At 34.5% G+C, this 22,182-nt stretch overlaps 1 protein-coding gene across 4 annotated transcripts in view; it reads right to left on the minus strand.

Annotated features, from left to right (window-relative positions):
• Window positions 1-21,983, minus strand: part of LOC145671263 (uncharacterized) — a 179,561-nt gene extending 157,578 nt beyond the window's left edge. Inside the window, exons 1-2 of one of the 4 annotated variants that reach the window (XM_081740189.1) lie at window positions 21,911-21,983; window positions 13,903-13,951 (exon numbers count right to left, since the gene is read on the minus strand). Coding sequence is in view for 1 of the 4 variants with exons in the window: in XM_081740188.1 (XP_081596314.1) it covers window positions 21,911-21,914 (4 nt within the window). In the remaining 3 variants the exon portion in view is untranslated. Of the gene's footprint in view, window positions 1-13,902; window positions 13,952-21,692; window positions 21,855-21,899 lie in introns of those variants that run through there. The other 3 variants (XM_081740190.1, XM_081740188.1, XM_081740192.1) reach the window with 3 other exon arrangements.
• Window positions 21,984-22,182: the final 199 nt, after the last annotated feature.

Genomic DNA, 22,182 nt, shown 5'->3' on the forward strand with positions numbered 1-22,182 from the left:
ATAAAATAAAATGGAAAAATAAATAAATAAAATAAAATAAAATGAATAAAATGATGATAGTGATACTGAAAATGAAATGAAATCTTTGAGTTTTACGTCCTACGGTTATGCCGGTTAGGCTAAAGGAGACGGTGATTATGAGAAATAAATGAAATGGTGGAATGAAGAAAGTGGGAGGAAACGGGAGAACCCCGAGAAAACCCACGCACACGGTGTTTGTCCACCACAAAGTTCACTTTGCGGGAGCAGGGTTTGAACCCCCGACCCCTTGCACCAGAGGTGAACGCTCTACCACAGAGCCACCGCGGCCCCACCGTCCTATCAGAGCCTGCATTGAAGTGCCTATGTGGATGTGCACTGAAGTGCCTATGATGGTGTGCATCGAAGTAAACATTGGAACACCATGTGTGCCGGACACCATTGCTGGATGCTTGCGGACAGATTTGCTGTGTTCAACATTTTAACGATTCGCAACGACTTTCACCTCGACGGAGAAAGACAAGATGCTACTATAGATCAGAATAGTAGCAAGATAGATCAAGTGGTTCCGGAAACCATCGTGAGTGTTGATTATGATCCAAAAACTGTTTAGGATTTTCGAAGCAGAGACATTTTTAACCAGAAGTGACAGTGCAATACAGGAAGCCATTCTGGTTATTTCGCACACTCAGAGGATTGCATACCCCCAAACGGCTTTTCCTCCAGTTGACCGGTGTCAACTCATGTGGTAACCATGAGTCCAACTTTTCACATTGCTGGTTGCACAGATCCGCCAAACGACGGCCGTATAGGGTATGCCTAATTCGTCTGCAACTGCACGAATACTTGTTTTAACATCCATTTTCATTGTTACTCACGAGTTCATCAGAACATCTGTTTGTCAGTGCCTGTGGATATCACTTTTCTATGTTGTATCACCTACACGAAACTTTATAAATCAGCAGTGTATGGTTCGTTCATTTACCACTCCTGGTCCAAATTCACTCTTCAGTTCCGCCGCAGTTATATGTGCAGAATCCAAATTTAAACTAGCAAAGGAAAATCATTCAGAATTGTGAATTCTCCGTGGGGAACTCTTACATGACCCTTAACAATACGATGTCTCCTGCCTGCCTGGCCATCTCAGCCTGTTCTCTGAACATGTACAGTTTGTAACATAGTATACGTAGAATCAGACCAATAATTGGCTGTATTACAGGTAGTGGTTTCTCCCAGACATAAAAACTGACATTTGGACTGCACTAATCCAATTATGGATTATTTTATTAACATTCAGAATCACTGATCATGATAAAATTCCAGCTTGAGGTAGGTACTAACTATGTTCAAAAATTTATTCCAAACTGCTCAACCGTTTCCCCGTAACGTGATCACATCGATTTAAATACGAAGAAAGAAATTATAGGAAATATTCTCCTTTTTCTCTTAAAACGGAAATTTTCGAGAACGGGAAGAGACATGACATCTTATTACTAATGAGGAATTTGAAATGAAATCTTTAAGTTTTACGTCCCACGGTTATGCCGGTTAGGCTAAAGGAGACGGTGATTATGAGAGATGAGTGAAATGGTGGAATGAAGAGAGTGGGAGGAAACGGGAGAACCCCGAGAAAACCCACGAGCACGGTGTTTGTCCACCACAAAGTTCACTTGGCGGGGGCTGGGATCGAACCCGGGACCCCAAGCACCAGAGGTGAACGCTCTACCACTTAATGAGGAATTTATATACTGTCATCTCCCTAACTTGATGGGCCCATGAGATACTGTATTTCTGGCTGAAACTTTGAACTTTCTGTACTTCCATTTCGACGGGCTCTCAGTTAAATTACCATAATAAAAAACCCAGCCTAACTTCATTTCAAACAGTTCAACTGTTTCTCCGTAATGCGATCATAAACAGCAGCAATCGCAACTTACAAAAAGTGAAAAAGTGACTTGACTGGACCGGAACTCGAACCCGGGATCTCCGGCATACTGTACCAATGCGTTAATCACTACGCCACTCAGTCTTCTTCCCAGAACAGCCACTTACTCTTTTACTCTCGACGCCGGTGCTCTCCACTCAGACCACAGCAATCGCTTTCAATAGGAAGAAAGGAATTACAGAAAATCCTCCTTCCCGTTAAAACGAACATTTTCAAAAACACTCGAACAGGGGTCCACTTAGTTTTAATAAGGAGTTTATATACGAGTTTTTAGAAAATTCTGCTTTTCTTGGGCGACAGCGCAGTTTCTATAATGTTTTTCTTAATATATTAAAATAACATTGCCGTTCTTTCATTATCACGAGAAGAAAAGCTGAACTGTGGAATAGCACCTGACTCGGTCCAGGGTTTTATCGTGTCATTTTCATTAAAATATATATCGTAAGAAGGGAAGAGGGTTAAACACGTACGCCGAAAATTGAGTGTCCACGACCCTCTTATGTTAGGAAAATGGAACTCAGTATATAACTCTTTATTCAAAATAAGTTGTTACATGTACCAAAAACAGATGAACAATTTAAAACGATTTCTGAACATATAGCACTTGGGTTGATATCAATGTTTGTCATTGATACTGTGCTTTTATTTGAAGTAAGTTTCTTAAGGATAGAAGGGCTATGGTAAATTTATCGTAAATAATAACGGCTGCGCCATTTGATTTTTTTTTTTTTTTTTTTTTTTTTTTTTTTTTTTTTTTTTTTTTAAGATTTGGATCGAGCTGGGTTCTTATTATTTTATTTCAGTTCACATATCCAGCCCAAGTGGGTGGAAACTGAGTTCAAATATAACTTTCGAACATTTGTCATAAGCCTATTCTTTCCGTACTAAGAACGGACATTTCCGTGCTAGCTGTTGGTAAACAGAAAGAAAACTGGAAAGTATTACTTAAAAAAGAAGCGTTCTTCATTAGAAATACCTTATATATTATGCTGTTACCTTTGTCATACTGAGTGCCAGGGTTTGAAAAAACCTGGGTATTTTTTAAAAGACCCAACCCATATGGGTTTTATGGGGCTTTTTCTGGTTTAATTGGTTTTTATCGGGTTTAATTGGGTTTTATAGAAATATTTCAGTCTTTGGGGTAAAAGTGTTAAAATGTGATTTATATTTTAAGATGGTCATTGTCACAACTTGCAACAATTTTCTGTTCACTACTGTTTTGAAAAAATGGTCGCCGTTTTGAAATTTTATATTAAATCGCCGAGAAAATCTATACATCAAATTTAGAATGTTTCTCGCTTCTACCCTCAAAAATTTAAATTAAAAGTCCGAAAATTACACCCTGTAGCGTGGATACACGCTAGTTGAAAAATGGCCGCCATTTTGAAATTTTACGTTGGATCGCCGCCAAAATACATATACAGCTAATTTAGTGTCTTGTGCTTCTACACTGAAAATGTTCTTTTTTAAAGACTGAAAATCGCGCTTTGTAGCGTGGATACCTGCTATTGTGGAAAAAAAATGCCGCCATTTTGAAATTTTAAGTTGGTATGCCGCCAAAATCTATGCAGGAAATTTAGTGTATCTCGTGCTTGTATCCTGAAAATTTAAACTCAAAAGACCGAAAGTTGTACCCTGTAATATGTGTGTCGTACAGGCAGACAAACGAACAAATGTAGATCAAATCATTCCAGGAGCCTCAGTACCGTTCGCCAAATACAGTATGAATACCAAATATATTAATTAAAACAAAGATATAATTCATGTATTATAAAATAAATGTCTCAAAATACCTTACTGTATATGGCAAATATTTTCCATCGTAAAATAAATGGTTTTATTGTTGAAGTTCACTTCCGATACTTTGCGCGTTCAAATTACGGGAATTTCCCTAGCACTAACAAGACGGTTCTTTCTCGAAAGTGAGTTTAAAATAATTAACAAAGAAATAATTCCTATTTTATAAAGTCTTAAATGAAATTAAATATTTTCCAGCATAAAATAAATAGTTTTATTGTTGAAATATTCACTTCCAATGATTTGTGCATTCAATTGCAGGAATTTCCCAAGCACTTTTTTCATGACGGGTTTTCCCCGAAAATCCAACTTTCTTTACTGTACTGTACATCGACACTTCCACTAGTACGAAGTTTAAATTCAGCACCTGAAATAGTAGCGTTACATAGTCTTCGGAACTCCGAGCGTTAAACTTCTTAAATTTGACAAGAATTTTTACGCTGTTGCTGGTGTTGATTCTCCAGAATGCTTATTTGAAGAGTAGCAACTAATGACTGAACTAAACTGTTGTTGTTGGAAAACCCAATTTTACTGAAGAATACTTGTGTTACCATCTAATGTATGAAATAATACTATTAGCTTTACTAATGTATTTACATATTTACTGGTGGTACAGGCACCTATGGCCTTAAACTCGTTAAATGTACGAGGGATAACGTCCCATGACGTCGCCGAGCACACTATTCACGGAAAGTATTTTCTAAAATATAAAATTGCATATTTTACTTCAAATAGGCTATAAACACATTCCATACACCAATTTGTTCTTATAATTATCTCAAGCTAAGGTAAGCTTTTTTATTCATTCAGTGCATTCAGAACTTTATATAGGTCTAACATTGAATGTTGTATACTCTAACATAAAAGCATCTAATTCGCCCAAGGCAAGTCCAAAATCTGATAAAAGTCACTTTCAATGTGATCACCTTAGTTGTACCGATAATACACTACCAAAAAGCTCAAAAACCCAGATGGGTTTTAAAGTGGGCTTTTTCAGGTGGGTCTTTTCGGGCTGGGCCCACTTGGGCAAACCCTGCTGAGTGCAGATAACTTGAAACCAAATATTTATATACACAATAGCGTACCTACGGATACACAAGCCTCCCCTCTTTCCACGTTCATGAAGGAACGCAAAACTTGTGTTTAACATATTTTTTACTTCGGATGTTTCATCTACCCAATCACTATTTGCTCATATTATGAAAAAAAAATGTTGGTGGTTTAAAACAGCTTTAAAAAAAAAAAAAAAAAAAAAAACTGGTTTAAACCAAAAAAACGAAAAATATTCGTAAAAGTGTAAGTGTTCGTAAAATCTTGATGAACACACATTTGTGGGGTGTCACGTTTCACTCCCGTATATTATTCGTATTATATTCAGACCTAAATTCCCCAAAGAGCTTATACTACAAAAGCAACTTTTTTTATATATAAGTTTATGAATGTTTCTTTTGTGATTTTTTTATAGTTTGCTATTACTGTTATGCAATTGCAATCAAAGAAAAATTCTCAATATTGTTTCGTTTTAATAATGTTTACTATTGATAAAATACATCGAAGTGCAGTATTTTTAAGGGGAGGGGGTATACAAACCCCACGAAAGGTATTTCTTGAAATCAGAAGTATCTTTGGTATCTACTTATATATAAATGGGTCAGAGCCAAAATGAAAAATAATTCGTATCTTTATTCACTTTTCTTACTGATATACAAAGTAAGTCGTTGTATTTCTTTAACTGGGATTAATAAAAGTCGTAGTGAGCTAACTTAGACTAAATTAATTCTTCTGTATTCTGCAGTATTTTGAAATTGTCCATATGTAATTTTGTATAACGGTTTCACTTGTGCAACTATTTATCCTTTTGTTCTTCTGAAATGACTCTTGACAATTATATTAACAAGTATGTAAAGATCAGTACAACGTATTTTTTATCAGGAGTCCTTCGTGAGTGAGTCGGCAGACGTATCGCATTTGTGACCAATTAGTCCAGGTTTCGAGTTCAAATGGAGGACAATTTCTCTCGGATGTAACCCGAGCAGCAGTTTGGATTCCGCTTTAACCTTATGTGACCCCTTCCAGCATAACCCGTTGCATAATAACACCAAGGCGAAACAAACTCTTTTCTGTCCATATGTGATATAAATACATAGAGCAAATTATTTAAAAAAAAAAAAAAAAAAAATTAAACATTTTTTTTTTTAAATAAAAACCACGGTTTTTGTCAACCCTGATGAGCACCTACTTATTATCTGGTATGTCTACCTATGACTGCAGGATAACAACAATGCGGTTTGATATGAAAACAATGAGACTTGGTGGTGGCTGGAAGCATAATGCACCAACTTTGCACACACAAGTCAGTTAACGTAAATTCCGCGGAGGGGTGCATGAGCTTGGATCTTACGTTCAATAACACCCCAAACGTGTTCAATTGAGTTAAGATCGGGTGACTTTGGGTGCCATTACAACAATTGAAATTAACCACCGTGCTCCTCCCATCACTGCAGCACAATGTTGGCCTTCTGACAAGGAGTGTTGTCTTGCTGAATGATTCCATTCTCAGCTGGGAATATGTCCGACACGAATACCTGTAGGTGATCAGCAATGACCAGCCGATAGCTGGTAGCCGTCAAGGTGTCCTCTACACGCACTATTGGGCTTATGGATGAAAATATGAAGGTTCCCCAAATCATAATGTAGCCACCATTAGGCTATCGTCATCTCACTCTACATGCCTCGAACAACTCTTTCTCTGGAAAAAGACGGATTCTGACCCAGTCATCGACGTCATGAAGGCAGTATCACGATTCATCGGACCATCGAGGTTAAGTCATGCTTGCATGAAACTAAGTGAATAAAGGTTTTATCGCTTGAAACGAAGGGAATAAAGCTCTCTAATGTATTAATTGTTGTATACAACAATTAGTACATAAAGTTTTCTTCTTTCAGTTTTAGGCGAGAAAACACGGTGTGATTTCCCTGAACCGCCTCCAGAGTGGTCATAATGTTTTTTACTGGTCAGTATATGTTTTGTTGGCTTTTAGTTTACTGAATAATCGCTAAGGTGTTGTTGTCTTCATATTCAAAAGATGAGATATAGTTGCAATCCCCAAAGCAGAACATTTTTCAGTTTTCTGCGACGACTTACGAAAAATCCAATAACTTTCTACAAGCATTTTAGTAATGACGTATTAAAATTACAACATGAAATCTTCAAGCGCATAAAAGCAAAGAAGTTTTTACAATTCTATTTTTTCTAAACTTTTGTTACAGGCTTTCAGTTTATGGAGAAATATACAGGGAGCTTATAAGGCTTTGTATAACTGAATAAGTAACCAAACAAGAAATTCCCACATATATTTACTCAAAAACAATTACAGACACTTATTTCTTTAAAAAAATAAAATAAACATGGCGATGAATGATTAAACTTTCCTTGAATCCTTCTTACAACTTTGAATGTCAACTCCTTAGACATTAATATGTCTCCAGAAATAGCCTTGAAATGTTTGTAGTATTGACTACCATATTTTTGTCATAAAGCCATTTTCAAAAATCTCCTGCTTCCATTGTAACAGTAGGTGGTTTATTTATCTGGATGTAAACCAACATATCAGTTGTGCCAATCTCGTCAAACGAAAAAGCACTGGCTGCAGGACTGTTAGTCATAACTCATAATACTGCTAATCGAACACCACCAGCTTTCACAAATCGTCCTGAGGTAGTTATTTTCTAAGTATCACAATCACGTTATAACCTCGACGGCAGCTCTACCAAGCAATCCACAATGGCTCAACAAGCATTTTGAGACCGGACAGCTGTCTGCTAGGATCTCAATTCGGCTGCGTGCACTGTAGCACTAGCGACTGTACGTATCGCTTACTTTTCCGTCGAATTGTTCTTAATCGTGTTTTGGGAGAAGAAAATCCTTCAGTAACCATAATTTTTATCTGTAGAGTAGACATTCTTTCTGAGGCAGTAACTTTCGTCTAGAGGTAGCCAGTCTTTCTGCAGCTAGCGTTTAATTTTGCAATATTGTCGCACAGTCGCCTGTTGTTCTGCTTTGGGGGTTGCAATATCAGATTTTTTAACATCACATAATTTTAACATAATTACATCATAAAGTTAATCTTCGAAACTTAAACGGGGGCTTTTTGCTCTGGGCCCCACCCCAATGTTAAGCCCGTTAGATACGTCACTATATATACATGTACAATTAATGCTGATATGCAAGTTTACTTTGAATAATTTTATAATTTTAAAGCAAAAGATATTGATATTCATGATTAGAAGGTGACGATAGAAGTGTAAATTTGTATTCAATATATAAAAGAAATACTTTAAAAAGGTTACATATCAGTGCTCGCTGTGTATCGAAATGCAAAGTTTTTTGCAGTTTGCAAATAACTTATTCTATAATGCATATTTTACTTTGATTATCTACTGATTAAGATGCTTAAAAAGAAAACTTAAGATTTCCATACATTATATTTCTTTCGTCCGATCATTGTGAATTGAATCTGCAAGATCACGATGACTGCGCCCGCTCTTAGATGTTGGGTGAACAATATTGTAGTGTTACTGAGTAACTGTTACCTATGAGAAACATCTTGCGCAAAACAACACAAATATCGAGAAATAATTGATTTCGCTTTTTAGTAACATCACTTAATAAAGACATCTGATTACTAATTAAGAAAAATAACATGATTTAAATTTTATTACGTTTTAAAAATCAAGTACAAGCGATTTAAATAAAAAATGATTTTAAAAGTCAAACAAAAATTATTTTATGAAAAAATCGTGATTTTTTCAACCCTGGTTGTAATATACCGCAAGTGATTATTTTAAAAACTTTAACTAGGGATCGTAACATTCACCCAATATTTTTTTTATTTTTAGTGAAGGATAAATTATTTTCATGTACTAAAAAATTACCTAAAAATTATCGACTAAAACACTTGAAAACATTTTAGCAAACAAAAATTATTTAAGCGAATAAAAATTTTGAAATGAAATTTTCTATAAATTAAATTTAATTAAATTTGTAAATTTATTATTTCAAAATGTCTCTATGCCATTACATTTCGTTACATAAAGAAATGAATTTTTTTTTTTAACTAAAGCACGTTCACACATTCATCAAATAAAAAATTAACATTTTTATAATCACAAACAAAAGCAATTTTTGCCTAATGTATTTTACATTAAACGTTTAACAATCAAATATGTAAATTATAATTTCCAAAACAAAAAAACTTGTAACTAAAATCTGCACCAGCACCTGTGCGTAAATACGGTTCTAGAAAAAGCTGAAATATTGCAAAGTGAAATTATGTCCTCAAGATGATGAGTAGTTGAGGGTACACGATAAGATTCTGAGTGCAGAAAATATGTTCACACACTGATAAAGGGTTTCTAACAAGACACGATGGCTCAGTAGCAGAGGTACCTATTGCGAAAGGTACCTGGTTCGATCACATGCCATGAGTTTGTGATGAACATTTCATCCGTGTTTTCTCCCGTTTCTTCCCACAAATTCTTTCATATTATTTCACTTTCATTCACCATCTGTTCCCTTTATAAGGCATATAGGGTTAACTGCTGCAAATGGCTGCCCCGAAATACAAAATTTACGGAGAAATGAACAGAATCAGACGAAATGTCAGCATGAGAGTAACAAAATGGGTAATAAAGGACATCAGCGTAGAGTGATTAGTTAGGGAGAAAAACGAACTTAAATTCTGGACTATATGAGTTCGCGTATTGATGTAATATTAAGAAGACAATAGAACATGTCAGCGTCTGAAACACACCGTCTTATTAACTTAGGACGTGTGTATGCTGCAGTGACGAAGGGAAATACAGAAATATTGAGGGGAAACTAACAAGAAGGGAGTTGCATCTAAACAAAATCTGGTAAAATGAAGCAGAATTCTGGGTACTATCCCATTTTATGAAACATAAATTTGTAATAGGACTGTACAAGTAATCAAATTAGCCTATAACGGGATTTACATGCATAATAAGGTAGAGATACGAAATAAAACGTGTGCTCTTTACCACAGTACTCCATAAGGTCATGATGAATGGAAGTGCAATGTGAAGGTAAAATACACCGTGATCATAGAAGTGTTGCAAAACTGTGCGACAAGCAGGACACGTGATTTTATGCCATATAAAGTGTTCTTTCACTATCTTCGTTTACGCGTATACTTGACATCGCTGACGCGCCTGTTCCCTATGGACGCAACTCCTCGTTATAACTCAGGTCCCCTGCTGCGCTCCTGCTCTTACTCGGTTAGATGACATTCACTCACTTTTAGAGGCCATATAGCACAATCAAGTTGTGTTTTTAATTTTTTTTTTTTTTTTTTTTTTTTTTTTTTTTTTTTTTTGTGATATGTGCAAATGCTGTTGTTATGCTCAGCCCTCCTAAAGTCTATCTGCATCCATCAAAGCAACCCCTTAAGAAACGTTTTCTAAGTCAGTAAGAGTGTATTTTCTGCTAAGACAACCTCATATTTCATAAATATAAGTATCCCCTTATGTGCCAACCTAGTACAGGAAAGAAATATTTTCTTATGCGTTTTGTAATTCTTGATGTCTGAGGACACATATTTGATTCCACTCCGAAACCCCTCTCTACAAGTTTATTTATGTAATACTGTAGTATAATGTTTATATTGTTGGTTGGAAACATGAAAAAGTACGATTCATTATTTTCGTTATTTTTGAACAGAGCGTAGTTTGCAACATTTAACAGTTGGAAAGAACTAATGACAGTTTGTTAAATATCACTAGGAACCAGTTCCTCACGAATCGAAACGGATAGAAATCATGGTAGTTCACACTGCAATGTCTCTATAATTATTTCAAACACTGTCAGACTCAAATGCTGATAGATTTAGACCCATACTAATTTCCAATCATAACACAGTTCTGAACTTGAAATATGCAATGTACAAAATAATAACAGAAAAAACTACAGCAAGAACCACCATATTTCTCGTCCGCTAAGAAGGGCATACAATAGACGATAAGGAAACAAAAGCAAATTATCAAGGCCCGAAAACCAAAGAAAAATAGAAAAACACACAAAAGAGAATGAATGAAAAATATGAACCACGTATTAGGCTATACACATGAGGAGGGAGGCAATCCCCCTTTATCAATAATTAACATTAAAATTAACACGGCAGGGTCTCTACTGATCTAAAGGAAATCTATTTCCCTGACCTTTGGCAGGAAATTTCCTGATTTTCATGATAGGTGTCGAATGACGTTGACATATAAACAGGAATAAATAACTGTGAATATTTATATATGAGAACATTTATTCCATAGAGACAAATAATAGTCAATTGCTCATACGTACATTCCACTTACCACCCATAAAAATCTAACAAGGAACATCACCTAATTATCCGGCTCCGATTTCAATGAAGCTTTTTTTTTTTTTTTTTTTTTTTTTTTCTGATAGAGGACATGTATGTATTATTTGTTATGACAGAAATTTTTACCATGGGGCAGACATGTTTTCTATTTTTCTATAATTTTTAAGAGTTGTGATGTGGTTATTAGAGATTACTGCAGAAGTCCCTTACTACCCTTTGTAAACGGACTGTTAATGAAAAAACAATCATGTAGATACATATAAGGCCTAGGGGAAAGTCGTATGGTAGGTATGACCTTGACGGCAGCCCTCTTGAAATCTGCCATTTTGAATTAAGGTCAAGTTTTTGAAACGGGAATAGGGTAATGCGATACATAATTTCGGGCTAGAATTTAATCAGGAAGACAATGGTGAAGTTAGTTTTAAGATACGCCCATTTGAGGTAATGCTACAGGCATATTAATTATTTATATTTACTATGTGCGTAAGTCCCTTACCTCCGCTTCTAACCCGTGTATTAATGATAATAAGTGGATAAATGCTTCGGTAATACATATTATGACTAGAGGGAAGTGATACGATAAGGGTACCCTTGACGGCAGCCATCTTGAAATCAGCCATTTTGAATTAAAATGAAGTTTTGAAAAATGAAAACCATAGCATGTGACACTTCATTTCAATAGTAAATTTTCCCAAAAAGCAATAGTATGCTTATTTTTGTTCTATAGTTAACCAGTATGAATTTAGGACTGCTTCTAATGTATACCAAACGTCCATTATTCGATCTTTCAAATTGGCAACACTCCTAATTTTCACTGCATGTCCTAAGATTCTAACTGGCACTTTGCAATTGTTGCCATGGCTCATGTTTTCTATATTTATTACATTTTTTAAGAGTTGCGATTTATCAATTCATGAATAGTGTCGGGATGAGCATCCAGCAATCTTTCTGAATTTTGAAAACTTGCCATGTAATTATTTATTTCCGATGCCATGTAATTATTTATTTCCTATACCTGCTCTTCAAAAACTCGTTTACTGACATGAATCATCGCACAACGAAAGAACTTTAACTTTGTATTCAGGTAATACCGAAGACGTAGCTTGTAATGGATAGTAGATGAGACGAAAAATCAAGTGAAAATTCACTTCAAAAAGGAAAACGAAATATGATTGTTCTGTAAATCAATGGTCTTTTGTTTTGTTTTATATTTATTTCTTTATTGTATATCTGTTTATTTTCTATGGCAATTTTTTAGCTAGTCAGACAAAAAAGCCATTCGTTTTCTAGAGATTGTTGTCGATGGTTTATGTTTTTAAGATTTACAATCAGTATTGATCGGGAACTCGATTAATTTACACCTCTTTATAAACAAGTTACCTGTTTTCATACTACATTCATGGTACAAAGAGTGTGTTGAGAACAGTCATATTATGCCTCTTTGATATTTTCTATCATTGCTGCTGTTCCTTTAAAGTTGTTTTTATTAAAAATATTTTATTGTTTGTCGTTTGCGCAACCTGTAGAATACATTTCTTGATAATTTTGTGTTCGTATAACACCAATTTATTTTAATTTCATTTGTATTTCTTTACGTCACATAGATACATAAGTTCCTCATGTATTCTGGTTTAAAATAATTACATTGCAAGTCTTCAAAATTCAGAAAGATTGCTGGATGCTTATCCCAACACTATTCACGAACTGACAAATCGCAACTCTTAAAAGATGTAATAAATTTAGAAAACATGAGGCATGGCAACAACTGCAAAGTGCCAGTTGGAATCTTAAAACATGCAGTAAAAATTAGGAGTGTTGCCAATTTGAAAGATCGAATAATGGACGTTTGGTGCACATTAGAAGCAGTACTAAATTCATACTGGTTAATTATAGAACAAAATTAAGCACACTATTGGCTTTTTGGGAAAAATTACTATTAAAATGAGGTGTCACATGCTATGGTTTTCATTTTTCAAAACTTCATTTTAATTCAAAATGGCGGATTTCAAGATGGCTGCCGTCAAGGATACCCTTACCGTATCACTTCCCTTTAGGCATAATATGTATTACCGAAGCATTTATCCACTTATTATCATTAATACGCGGGATAGAAGCGGAGGTAATTGACTTACGCACATAGTAAGTATAAACAATATGACTAAGTTTTCCCCAAATGGGCGTATCTTAAAACTAACTTCACCATTGTCTTCCTGATTAAATTCTAGCCCGAACTTATGTATCATATTATCCTATTCCCATTTAAAAAACTTGACCTTAATTCAAAATGGCGGATTTCAAGATGGCTGCCATCACGGTCATTCCTACCCTACGACTTTCCCCTAGGCCTTATATGTATCTACATGGTTGTTTCTTCATTAACAGTCCGTTTACAAAGGGTAGTAAGGGACTTCTACAGTAATCTCTAATAACCACATCACAACTCTTAAAAATTACAGAAAAATAGAAAACATGCACCATGCAAAAATTTCTTGTCATAAGAAATAATAAATACATGTCCTCTATCAGGAAAAAAAAATCATTGAAATCGGAGCCGGACAATTGGGTGATGTCTCTTGTAAGCAACGTTCCATACTGTGATCACTAATGGTTGCCTAAGCTGAAATTGTTGTACAATTAATGTTAGAAAAAAATATATTTTATAAAATTCCCCTGACTTTCCCTGATTTCCAGTCCTTTTCCTGAGTTTCCCTCACTTGCACCATTTTCCCTAACTTCCCTGACCAGTAGGAACCCAGCACGGAACACCTCACAAAATTATATACGTACTTGAACGGGACCAAGCCTCCGGTCACCCGGACCAGAACCAACTATGAATCTGAAAATAATAAGAAATTAGAAATAAATACCTGAAATTTTAAAGTAGTAAATATAGTTGGTACCTTCATTCATGAATAAATATTTCTCCCAATGGGTCATTCCATATCAATTCAACACAATGACTGAACCTCACCATCTCAGATTTTAATGAAATTTGGTACATAGATGTCCTGTAGATAAACTAAGAAAAATACCAAATTGCAACTTTATATATCAACCGGGATTGAAGATAGGGCTATGTAAAGTTTGGTAAAGATCCCCAAAATAGCATGTTCAATGTGATTATTTTGAAATTGGAATTGCAACTTTCCTAATTGAGCTAGGGAGCTGGTTGAGGTGTCATTTTACAGTATTTTTCATGATCTTTCCTGTGGTTTACATCATCATATAGACTAATACAGAATTTGGTTTTATAAAATAAAAATAAAAATTTTACTTCAAAATTTTTCAAAAAGTACATATTTTAAAATTTTGAAATTAATTTCATGAATAGATAGTATTATTGTAAAGCACCTGGCAATATATGAATTTGGGATGATAATGGGTTCACTGTTAAATTAATCAAAACTAACACTTGATTTTTCAAGAACATTGTATACCTAGGGTAATAGTACAAGAATGCTAAATTTTACACTTCTGTGAAAATAAAAATGAACACCTACTTGAAGAAAGAGTATAGATGAGCCCATAGTAAAACTTTTCAATAAGTAGTAGGATATATGTATCATTTGAAGTTTGAAAAAGCTATATTTTTTCGGTATACATCACTTTCAAGGAGAACATAACTTCTTTCAGAGGGAGAGTTACAGGATTCACTTTTATCAGAACGTCCACTACTAACATCCACAGAACATCAGCATTTCTTGAATATGAGAATGATGGAGAAGGTCCTGGTGAATTCAGAAGGTGAGCCACCAATTTCGTTCATAGAAAGCGGTGACATAGCCTAATATGTTTTCTAACTGAAGTTTATTTGGAGATTTTGACACTTCCTTTTCCCAACCCTGCACACCATCTGAAAATTTTAATACAGTTTGTCTGGCTGAAAAGGTGTGACCGCCCGAAATAAATTCCTGCGTACGTCCCTGATAAGTAGTCCGCTAAAATGGCGTTTATATAAGCAATGAATGCTGGAATTTTAAAATTAAAAATTTAGTATGAGATATTATTCAAGAAAATTAAAAAGTCCAATTGATAAGCCACAGATGTAGTCGATTAAGTTTGCCTACTTTTTATCAATATATTTAAGCAAATTTAAAAGTATTGATAACTATGAAACAAACATTCAGGCAAGCAGATAGACGATATAACATTTCTTTCGTTAGGGACGGCTCCAGGATTTTGAGTCGGCCTTTTATTATTATTATTATTATTATTATTATTATTATTATTATTATAAATGCATGGGATTTGTTCTTTTGCAGTAAATATGTATTTATTATACACGTTTACATTTTTTTAAATTTTTGGGTAGAGCCGGACCTACCCGTTAAAGCTGTTTCAATTCGATTGGTTTGTTTAGGATTAACGTTCTTATGTAAGAGCGAGGTTATGAAGGATTGGACATATTACTTAAAGTGTCATCTGAACCACTAGTTGGCTTCCAGCTGGGAGAAATTTTGTGGGCTCATCGGGACCTCTTAATTAATACAAGGTGAAAATTAGATTCAATTAACACAGCTGATTCAAGATATGTGAAAATGACACTATGAAATTCACACGATTTTTGGCATTTTTTACACCATTCTTTTTAAACACCTGGTTTAAACCAGTGTTAGATGTATACTTTTTACAAATCACTTTTATTTACAGTAACATTTTTGTGAAACTTCTATTAATATTGTTTTATTAACTTTTATAAAACTGAAGTTCAAAAGTATCAGCACTTTAACTTAGCTTTAAGTTAAAGATTTTAGAGCATGAGCTAATAAGTACTGTCAGCAAATTACAAGTCTGTATGATATATTTTAGACCCATTACTCTCTCTTTATAGTTATTCCCACAAGTAAAACAAAAAACCTTGCATACTTGTGTTTTTCAGCTAGGTACAGGGTATTAATGAAAACTCTAGTGTTAGTTTTAAATTTTTTAACAATCAACCCATTATCATCCCAAATTCATACTTCACCAGATGTTTTACAACAACATTATCTATTCATTGAATTTCAAAATTTTAAAATATGTACTTTTTGAAAAATTTTGAAGTAAAATTTTCATTTTGATTTGGAAAAAACAATTCTGTATCTACCTACATTATGTTGTACACCACAGGAAGGGACATAAAAATGCTGTAAAATGACACCACAACCAGCTCTCTAGCTCAATTAAGGAAGCCGCAATTTCAATTTCAAAATACATTGAACAAACTATTTTGGGCAATTTTTTGAAACTTTATAAAGCCTTATCTACAATACCGCTTGATATATAAAGATGACATTTGGTATCTTTCTCAGTCTATATAAAATAATACTCCTGTGCAAAATTTCATGACAATCTGATATGGTAAGGTATGGTATTTTGTCTTCAAATTGTATTGATTTGACCTGGAACGGCTCCAATATTATAAATAGAACAAAATTTCCTACTCGCTAAGCAGAAGAGACAAATATAATTAGAATCTAATGTTGCAAAATATTTTTAAATATTATTTTGAATTTTGTTCTGATAGGCACATTTTTATTTTAATACGTACTGTTAACAACAATAAAAAACAGGTCTACAATAGGTGCAGAGTTGTTTAAAAATCAATTTAAATCACTTGATTTTTTAAAATAAATATCGTTGATTTAAATCAAATTCCGAAATAAATTAATTTAAAGTGAAAATAAGTAAAATTCCGTTTCTGTTCTGTTATTTCGATTATTGAAGATAATAATCATAATACAGTGAGACTCAAATGTATGGAAGCACCGTATGAAAACGAGTATCATGCAGAGGAATGATTAGAGAAAATCTCGTTTTGAACGGGTAACTGGTGAATCCTGCTTTCTTCTCTTCGTAACATACGGTTTTTAAATCATTAACTATTCCAACGGAGAAATCAGCATGGACATATAAGACAAAAATTCCTTTGTGTTCACGTCTATTTGTTTGTTTCCAGATAATAGGAGGGTATTTAAAGGGGTCCGATCCCTTCTCCGAAACAAACAAAAAAAAAAAATCAATTTTAAAAGTTTAGGCGAAATTTATGTACTAAATACATAGAAGTTCGTCGGGGATCGTAACACGGCAAATTTTGGATGTGTTAAAACATCGAATAATACTTTTGATAAAGTGGATACTTTCAAATACTTAGGATCAGTATTAGCAGAAGAAAACGATATTTACGAAGAAATTAAATGTCGACTAAAAGTAGGGAATTCGTCTTATTATTCAATTCAAAATCTCTTGTTGTCGCGAATTCTGTCAAGGAATTTGAAGCTTAAAATATAAAGCGATAATCATACCTGTTGTTCTGTGTGGTTGCGAAACATGGTCACTTACCATGAGGAAAGAGTATAGACTGAAAGTATTTGAGAACAAGATCATGAGACGAATATTCGGACCCAAGAGGAACGGGAATGGCGAAAACTTCATAACGAGGAACTACATAATTTACACATTTTTACCAACGTGTTAGGGTCATCAAGTCTAGGAGACTCAGATGGGCAGGTCATGTAGCCAGTATGAAAGAAAGTAGGAACACTTTCAACGTATTAACTGGAAGAGAAGGTTGGCAAAAACCATGGTTTTTATTGAAAAAAAAACGGATTTTTGATTCAAACCGTTTTTTTTTGGGGGGGGGGGATTAAACCAGGTTTTCTTTATTTAAATAATTTCCTCTCTGTATTTTATCACATATGGACAGAAATAAGTTTGTTTCGCCTTGGTGTTATTATGCAACAACCGGGTTATGCAGGTAGGGTTCACATAAGCTTAAAGCGGAATCCAAACCGCTTCTCGGCTTACATCCAAGAAAAATTTTCCTCCATTTGAACTCGAAACCAGGACTAATAGGACACAAATGCGATATGTTTGCCGACTAACTCACGAAGCACACTTATGATAAAAATGCGTTGTACTGATCTTTACCTACTTGTTAATATAATTGTCAGGATAAATAGTTGCAGAAATGAAACCATTATACAGAAATACATACGGACAATTTCAACATACTGCAGAGTACAGAAGAACTAATTTAGTACAAGTTAGTTCACAACAACTTTTATAATCCAAGTTAAAGAAATACAACAACTTAATTTGCATATCAGTAAGAAAACTGAATAAAGATACGAATTATTTGAGTCCACTTTGGCTCGGACCTATTTATACATAAATAAATACCAAAGATATTTCTGATTTCAATAAATGCCTCTTGTGGGGTTTGTATGATCCCCTCTCCCAAAAAAAAGTACGGCATTTCGATGTATTTTATCAATACTAACATTATTAAAACGAAACAATATTTAGAATTTTTCTTTGATTGCAATTGCAAAACAACAATAATAAACTAGGGATGCAAATAACCACTCGCCCGGGGCGAGTATTTAATATATCGAAGTAAATGGTTTCTATTGTGGGGTGTGGACTAGTAGCTTTTCTCTTGGGCAAGAAAAAATCTGTTGATTCTTTGCATCCCTGTAATAAACTATTAAAAAAACACAAAAGAAACATTCATAAAATGAAAAAAAAAAGTTGCTTTTGTAGTATAATCTCTTTGAGTAATGAATGGGGAATTTAGGTCTGAATATGATAAAAATAATATACGGGAGTGAAACGTGATAAGCCACAAATGTGAGTTCATCAAGATTTTACGAACACTTAGAATTTTACGAACATTTTTCGGTTTTTGGTTTAAACCAGTTGGTTTTTTTGAAAAAACCAGCTGGTTTAAACCATGGCTCAAACCACCTCGGTTTAAACCAGCCAACCCAGCTGGAAGACCAATCGGAAAACGACCATTAGGAAGACCTAGGCGCAGACGGGAAGACGATATTAGGATGGATCTCGCAGAAATATGAATACAAAGTAGAAACTGGATCCAGTTGGCTAAGGATAGAAATCAGTGGAGAGTTTTAGTCAACGCGGCATTGAACCTCCGGGTTCCATAGGCCATAGAGTTAGTTAAATTTAGAAGAAATTTATATATTTAATATGTATTTCCTGCCGCTAGCTAGTTTTTTTTTTTTTTTTTTTTTTTTTTTTTTTTTTTTTTTTTTTAATATGCCCCTGCCAAATATCAGTAACTTTCGTGAATAGAAAAGTGTCATGTTGATAAACGTTGCTGTACGTTTTTTCCCGTAATTCTTAAGGAACATTCTTTGGAATTGAAATGTGTTAACGATTGGGGATTAAAATTAAACCCCAATACTTTCACTTAAATGGCATAATTAAGATTTAACACTAATTCCCAATGTTTTTTCTTCAGTTCGCGACTTATATTATACGAAGAGAAAGATTTGATTTAAATAAAAAAATAAAAATGATTTTTTTTTAAAAAATCATGATTTTTTCCACCCTGATTTAAATGAAAGAGGTACAATATGAAACTAACGACAACTGCATATTGAAAATGCCAGAAAAACATAAATTCAACCAAATCTGCATATTGAAATACAATTAAAATTCTAAGCTAATGGGATACCTGAGCATGGTGTAAGTTCACTAGTGCGGCAATCAGGGGCGTCATTTAGGGGGGCAGGAGGGGGCAATTGCCCCCCCCCCCAAGAGTTTGAGAAATACATATACTTTAATTGATTGTCTACTAATATACTAGTACAAAGCGCGAAAGTCTTATGTCGGTGATGCTCTTGCCCCCCCCCCCCCAAGCGAAGTCCGAAATGACGCCCCTGGCGGCAATGTCCGGTTCAATCTTCATGACGCACATTTTCAAGTCACTTTCAACTGATATGCGATTTCTTGTCTTTGTTTTAATGCTTGCAATGGAAGGAAAACCACTTCGACCAATCGTATTCATTTTGAAATAGTATGACGGATCGGATTCGATATTCGTAATATGAATGAACTGACCAAATTTGGTTTTAATCCATTCACTTTTGCGAAAGCTACTGTATACACTAAATACAACAAATGGATTCTACTATTACAGAAATAGATTGATATCGTGAGATCTCCGCAATAGGTATATTTAAAATCCCACACAAGCTTATTACGGACCAGAAATTACAAGCTGGCAAAAGGATGTGATAAAAGTGATAGAAATTAGGTTGAGAATCACTGCCGTACATAACAGCCGAACTGCAGCACTATTCTTTCTTAACCATTGTGCACCTCTAACTTCTTTTCGAATGATACCAAACGTTATCAATATTTTGTGTGTATGCCCCACTAATAGGATTGACGAAATTACAGGAGTTAATCAAGGCTAAATATCTCCGCTGATCACTATCTAGGGACGAATAACCACTGAAAAAGCAGCTATTAACTTCATTATTACTAATACTAATATTGACAATTAAGATAAAAGGAATAAACACCACATTAGATACGTGCCGCCAGAGAAACAGTTTTACAACGTTAGAAAACAACACGCGTGAAATGCATCTGCAACAACGAAGCATAGCACATCACTCTATGCAGCACATGAGGTCAAATCATAAGCATGACCACATGAAAATCATAGCATAATGTCGTCATAACTCCGCGGTCAAACAGAAAACAGCAAGTCACCACTGACTCGATACCGGTAACGAACCTAGAAAAACAGTTGTTCTCGAAACCGGAACAAAAAGATCCATATCACTGAATCGATTAAAATAAATGACATGACCAAAGTAAAAACTTGCTGTACTAATTTTGCGCAATATAAAATATAGAAGAATATCCATCTAGAGAGGGGTGAAATAAAAAGGCACAATAAGAAATATTTGATTAACAGTTAAAAGTGAACGATCGAAATAAAAGCGGAGTACTTCTAGGTAAAATATATTAAAATAACAACAAATAAATAGCGATACAACGTTGAAAACAGGTTAAGTGGGTCTAATCCGGGCCGCCATCTGCAGAAGATTAGCTGGCATACCTTATATTTTGACGTAGAACTTGAAATTTCATGTCATATTTTCTAAATTTTGTGATTACAATAACGTGGGAAATTAAGAAACGAAACCAGAATTTTTGCTTCTGAGATAAGATTCTATCACATGCCATGTTGGCACTATTGCCTCCAAATTCACCGGATTCGAGCCACGGTCTGATTTGGAGATCATGTTAATAATAATAGATCCTGAGTAATCTCGCTGTATAAGGATGTAAAACCAGAACTCTCAACTACTTTCATTACTATTTCAGGTATTCTCTAATCAAATTTATTTGTTGAATTAAGTACGATAAGAAACATACATTGGAAAACTGAAATGAAATGAAATCTTTGACTTTTACGTCCAACGATTATGCCGGTTAGACTAAAGGAGACGGTGGTGATGAGTACTGAATGAAATGGTGAAATGAAGAAAGTGGAAGGGAACGGGAGGCCCCGAGGAAACTTACGCACACGGTGTTTATCCACCACAAGGCTCATTTGGCAGGGGCTGGGATCGAATACGGGATCCCAAGCACCAGAGATGAACGCTCAATGAAAGTAATTAGTTCCCTAACATACATTGCAGTTTCAGATACTCAGGATACTCTATAATTTGACACAATTTGCTCTGGAACTAATTACTTTCAATGGTGTTTTTTTTTTTTTTAATTCTAATATCCTTGTACTAAGAATTAAGAGCACAATCTAAATCACTCACATCTTTGTTTAAAAATATATATACAAACACATTACGTCAAAATGACAGCTTCATGCTATCATAGGGTTCAATATTTCACGCGACTTATCTATTGTTAGGAATACTTGAATTTGACACTTTAAGTTTAGGTGTGAAATTACTAACTACCATAAACATAATTAATTGCTATACACTGGAAATTATAATGTAATCTATGAGAAAACATACTTCCAACGTACCCATAGATAACACACTTTAAGCCAGCGCCATTGCTTTTGATCAGTGTTGCCAGACCGATCAGTTAGAAAAGCAGAAGACTCGAAGATTTAAAAAAAAAAAAAAGGAGAAAACAGTAGACACATAAAATGGCGGAATTTGAGTGCAAATCCAGAGGGAACAAAAAAAATCCATTCTTAAGGGGACAGTGGACAAACAAGCAGTTCAGAATTCACTATTACTTTCATTTCAAAATAAAACAATACATACAAAACATAAATTTGAATTTTAATTA

This window comes from Thermobia domestica, chromosome 15, assembly GCF_964235325.1.
Source record: "Thermobia domestica chromosome 15, izTheDome1.hap1.1, whole genome shotgun sequence".
Classification (NCBI taxonomy): domain Eukaryota; kingdom Metazoa; phylum Arthropoda; class Insecta; order Zygentoma; family Lepismatidae; genus Thermobia; species Thermobia domestica.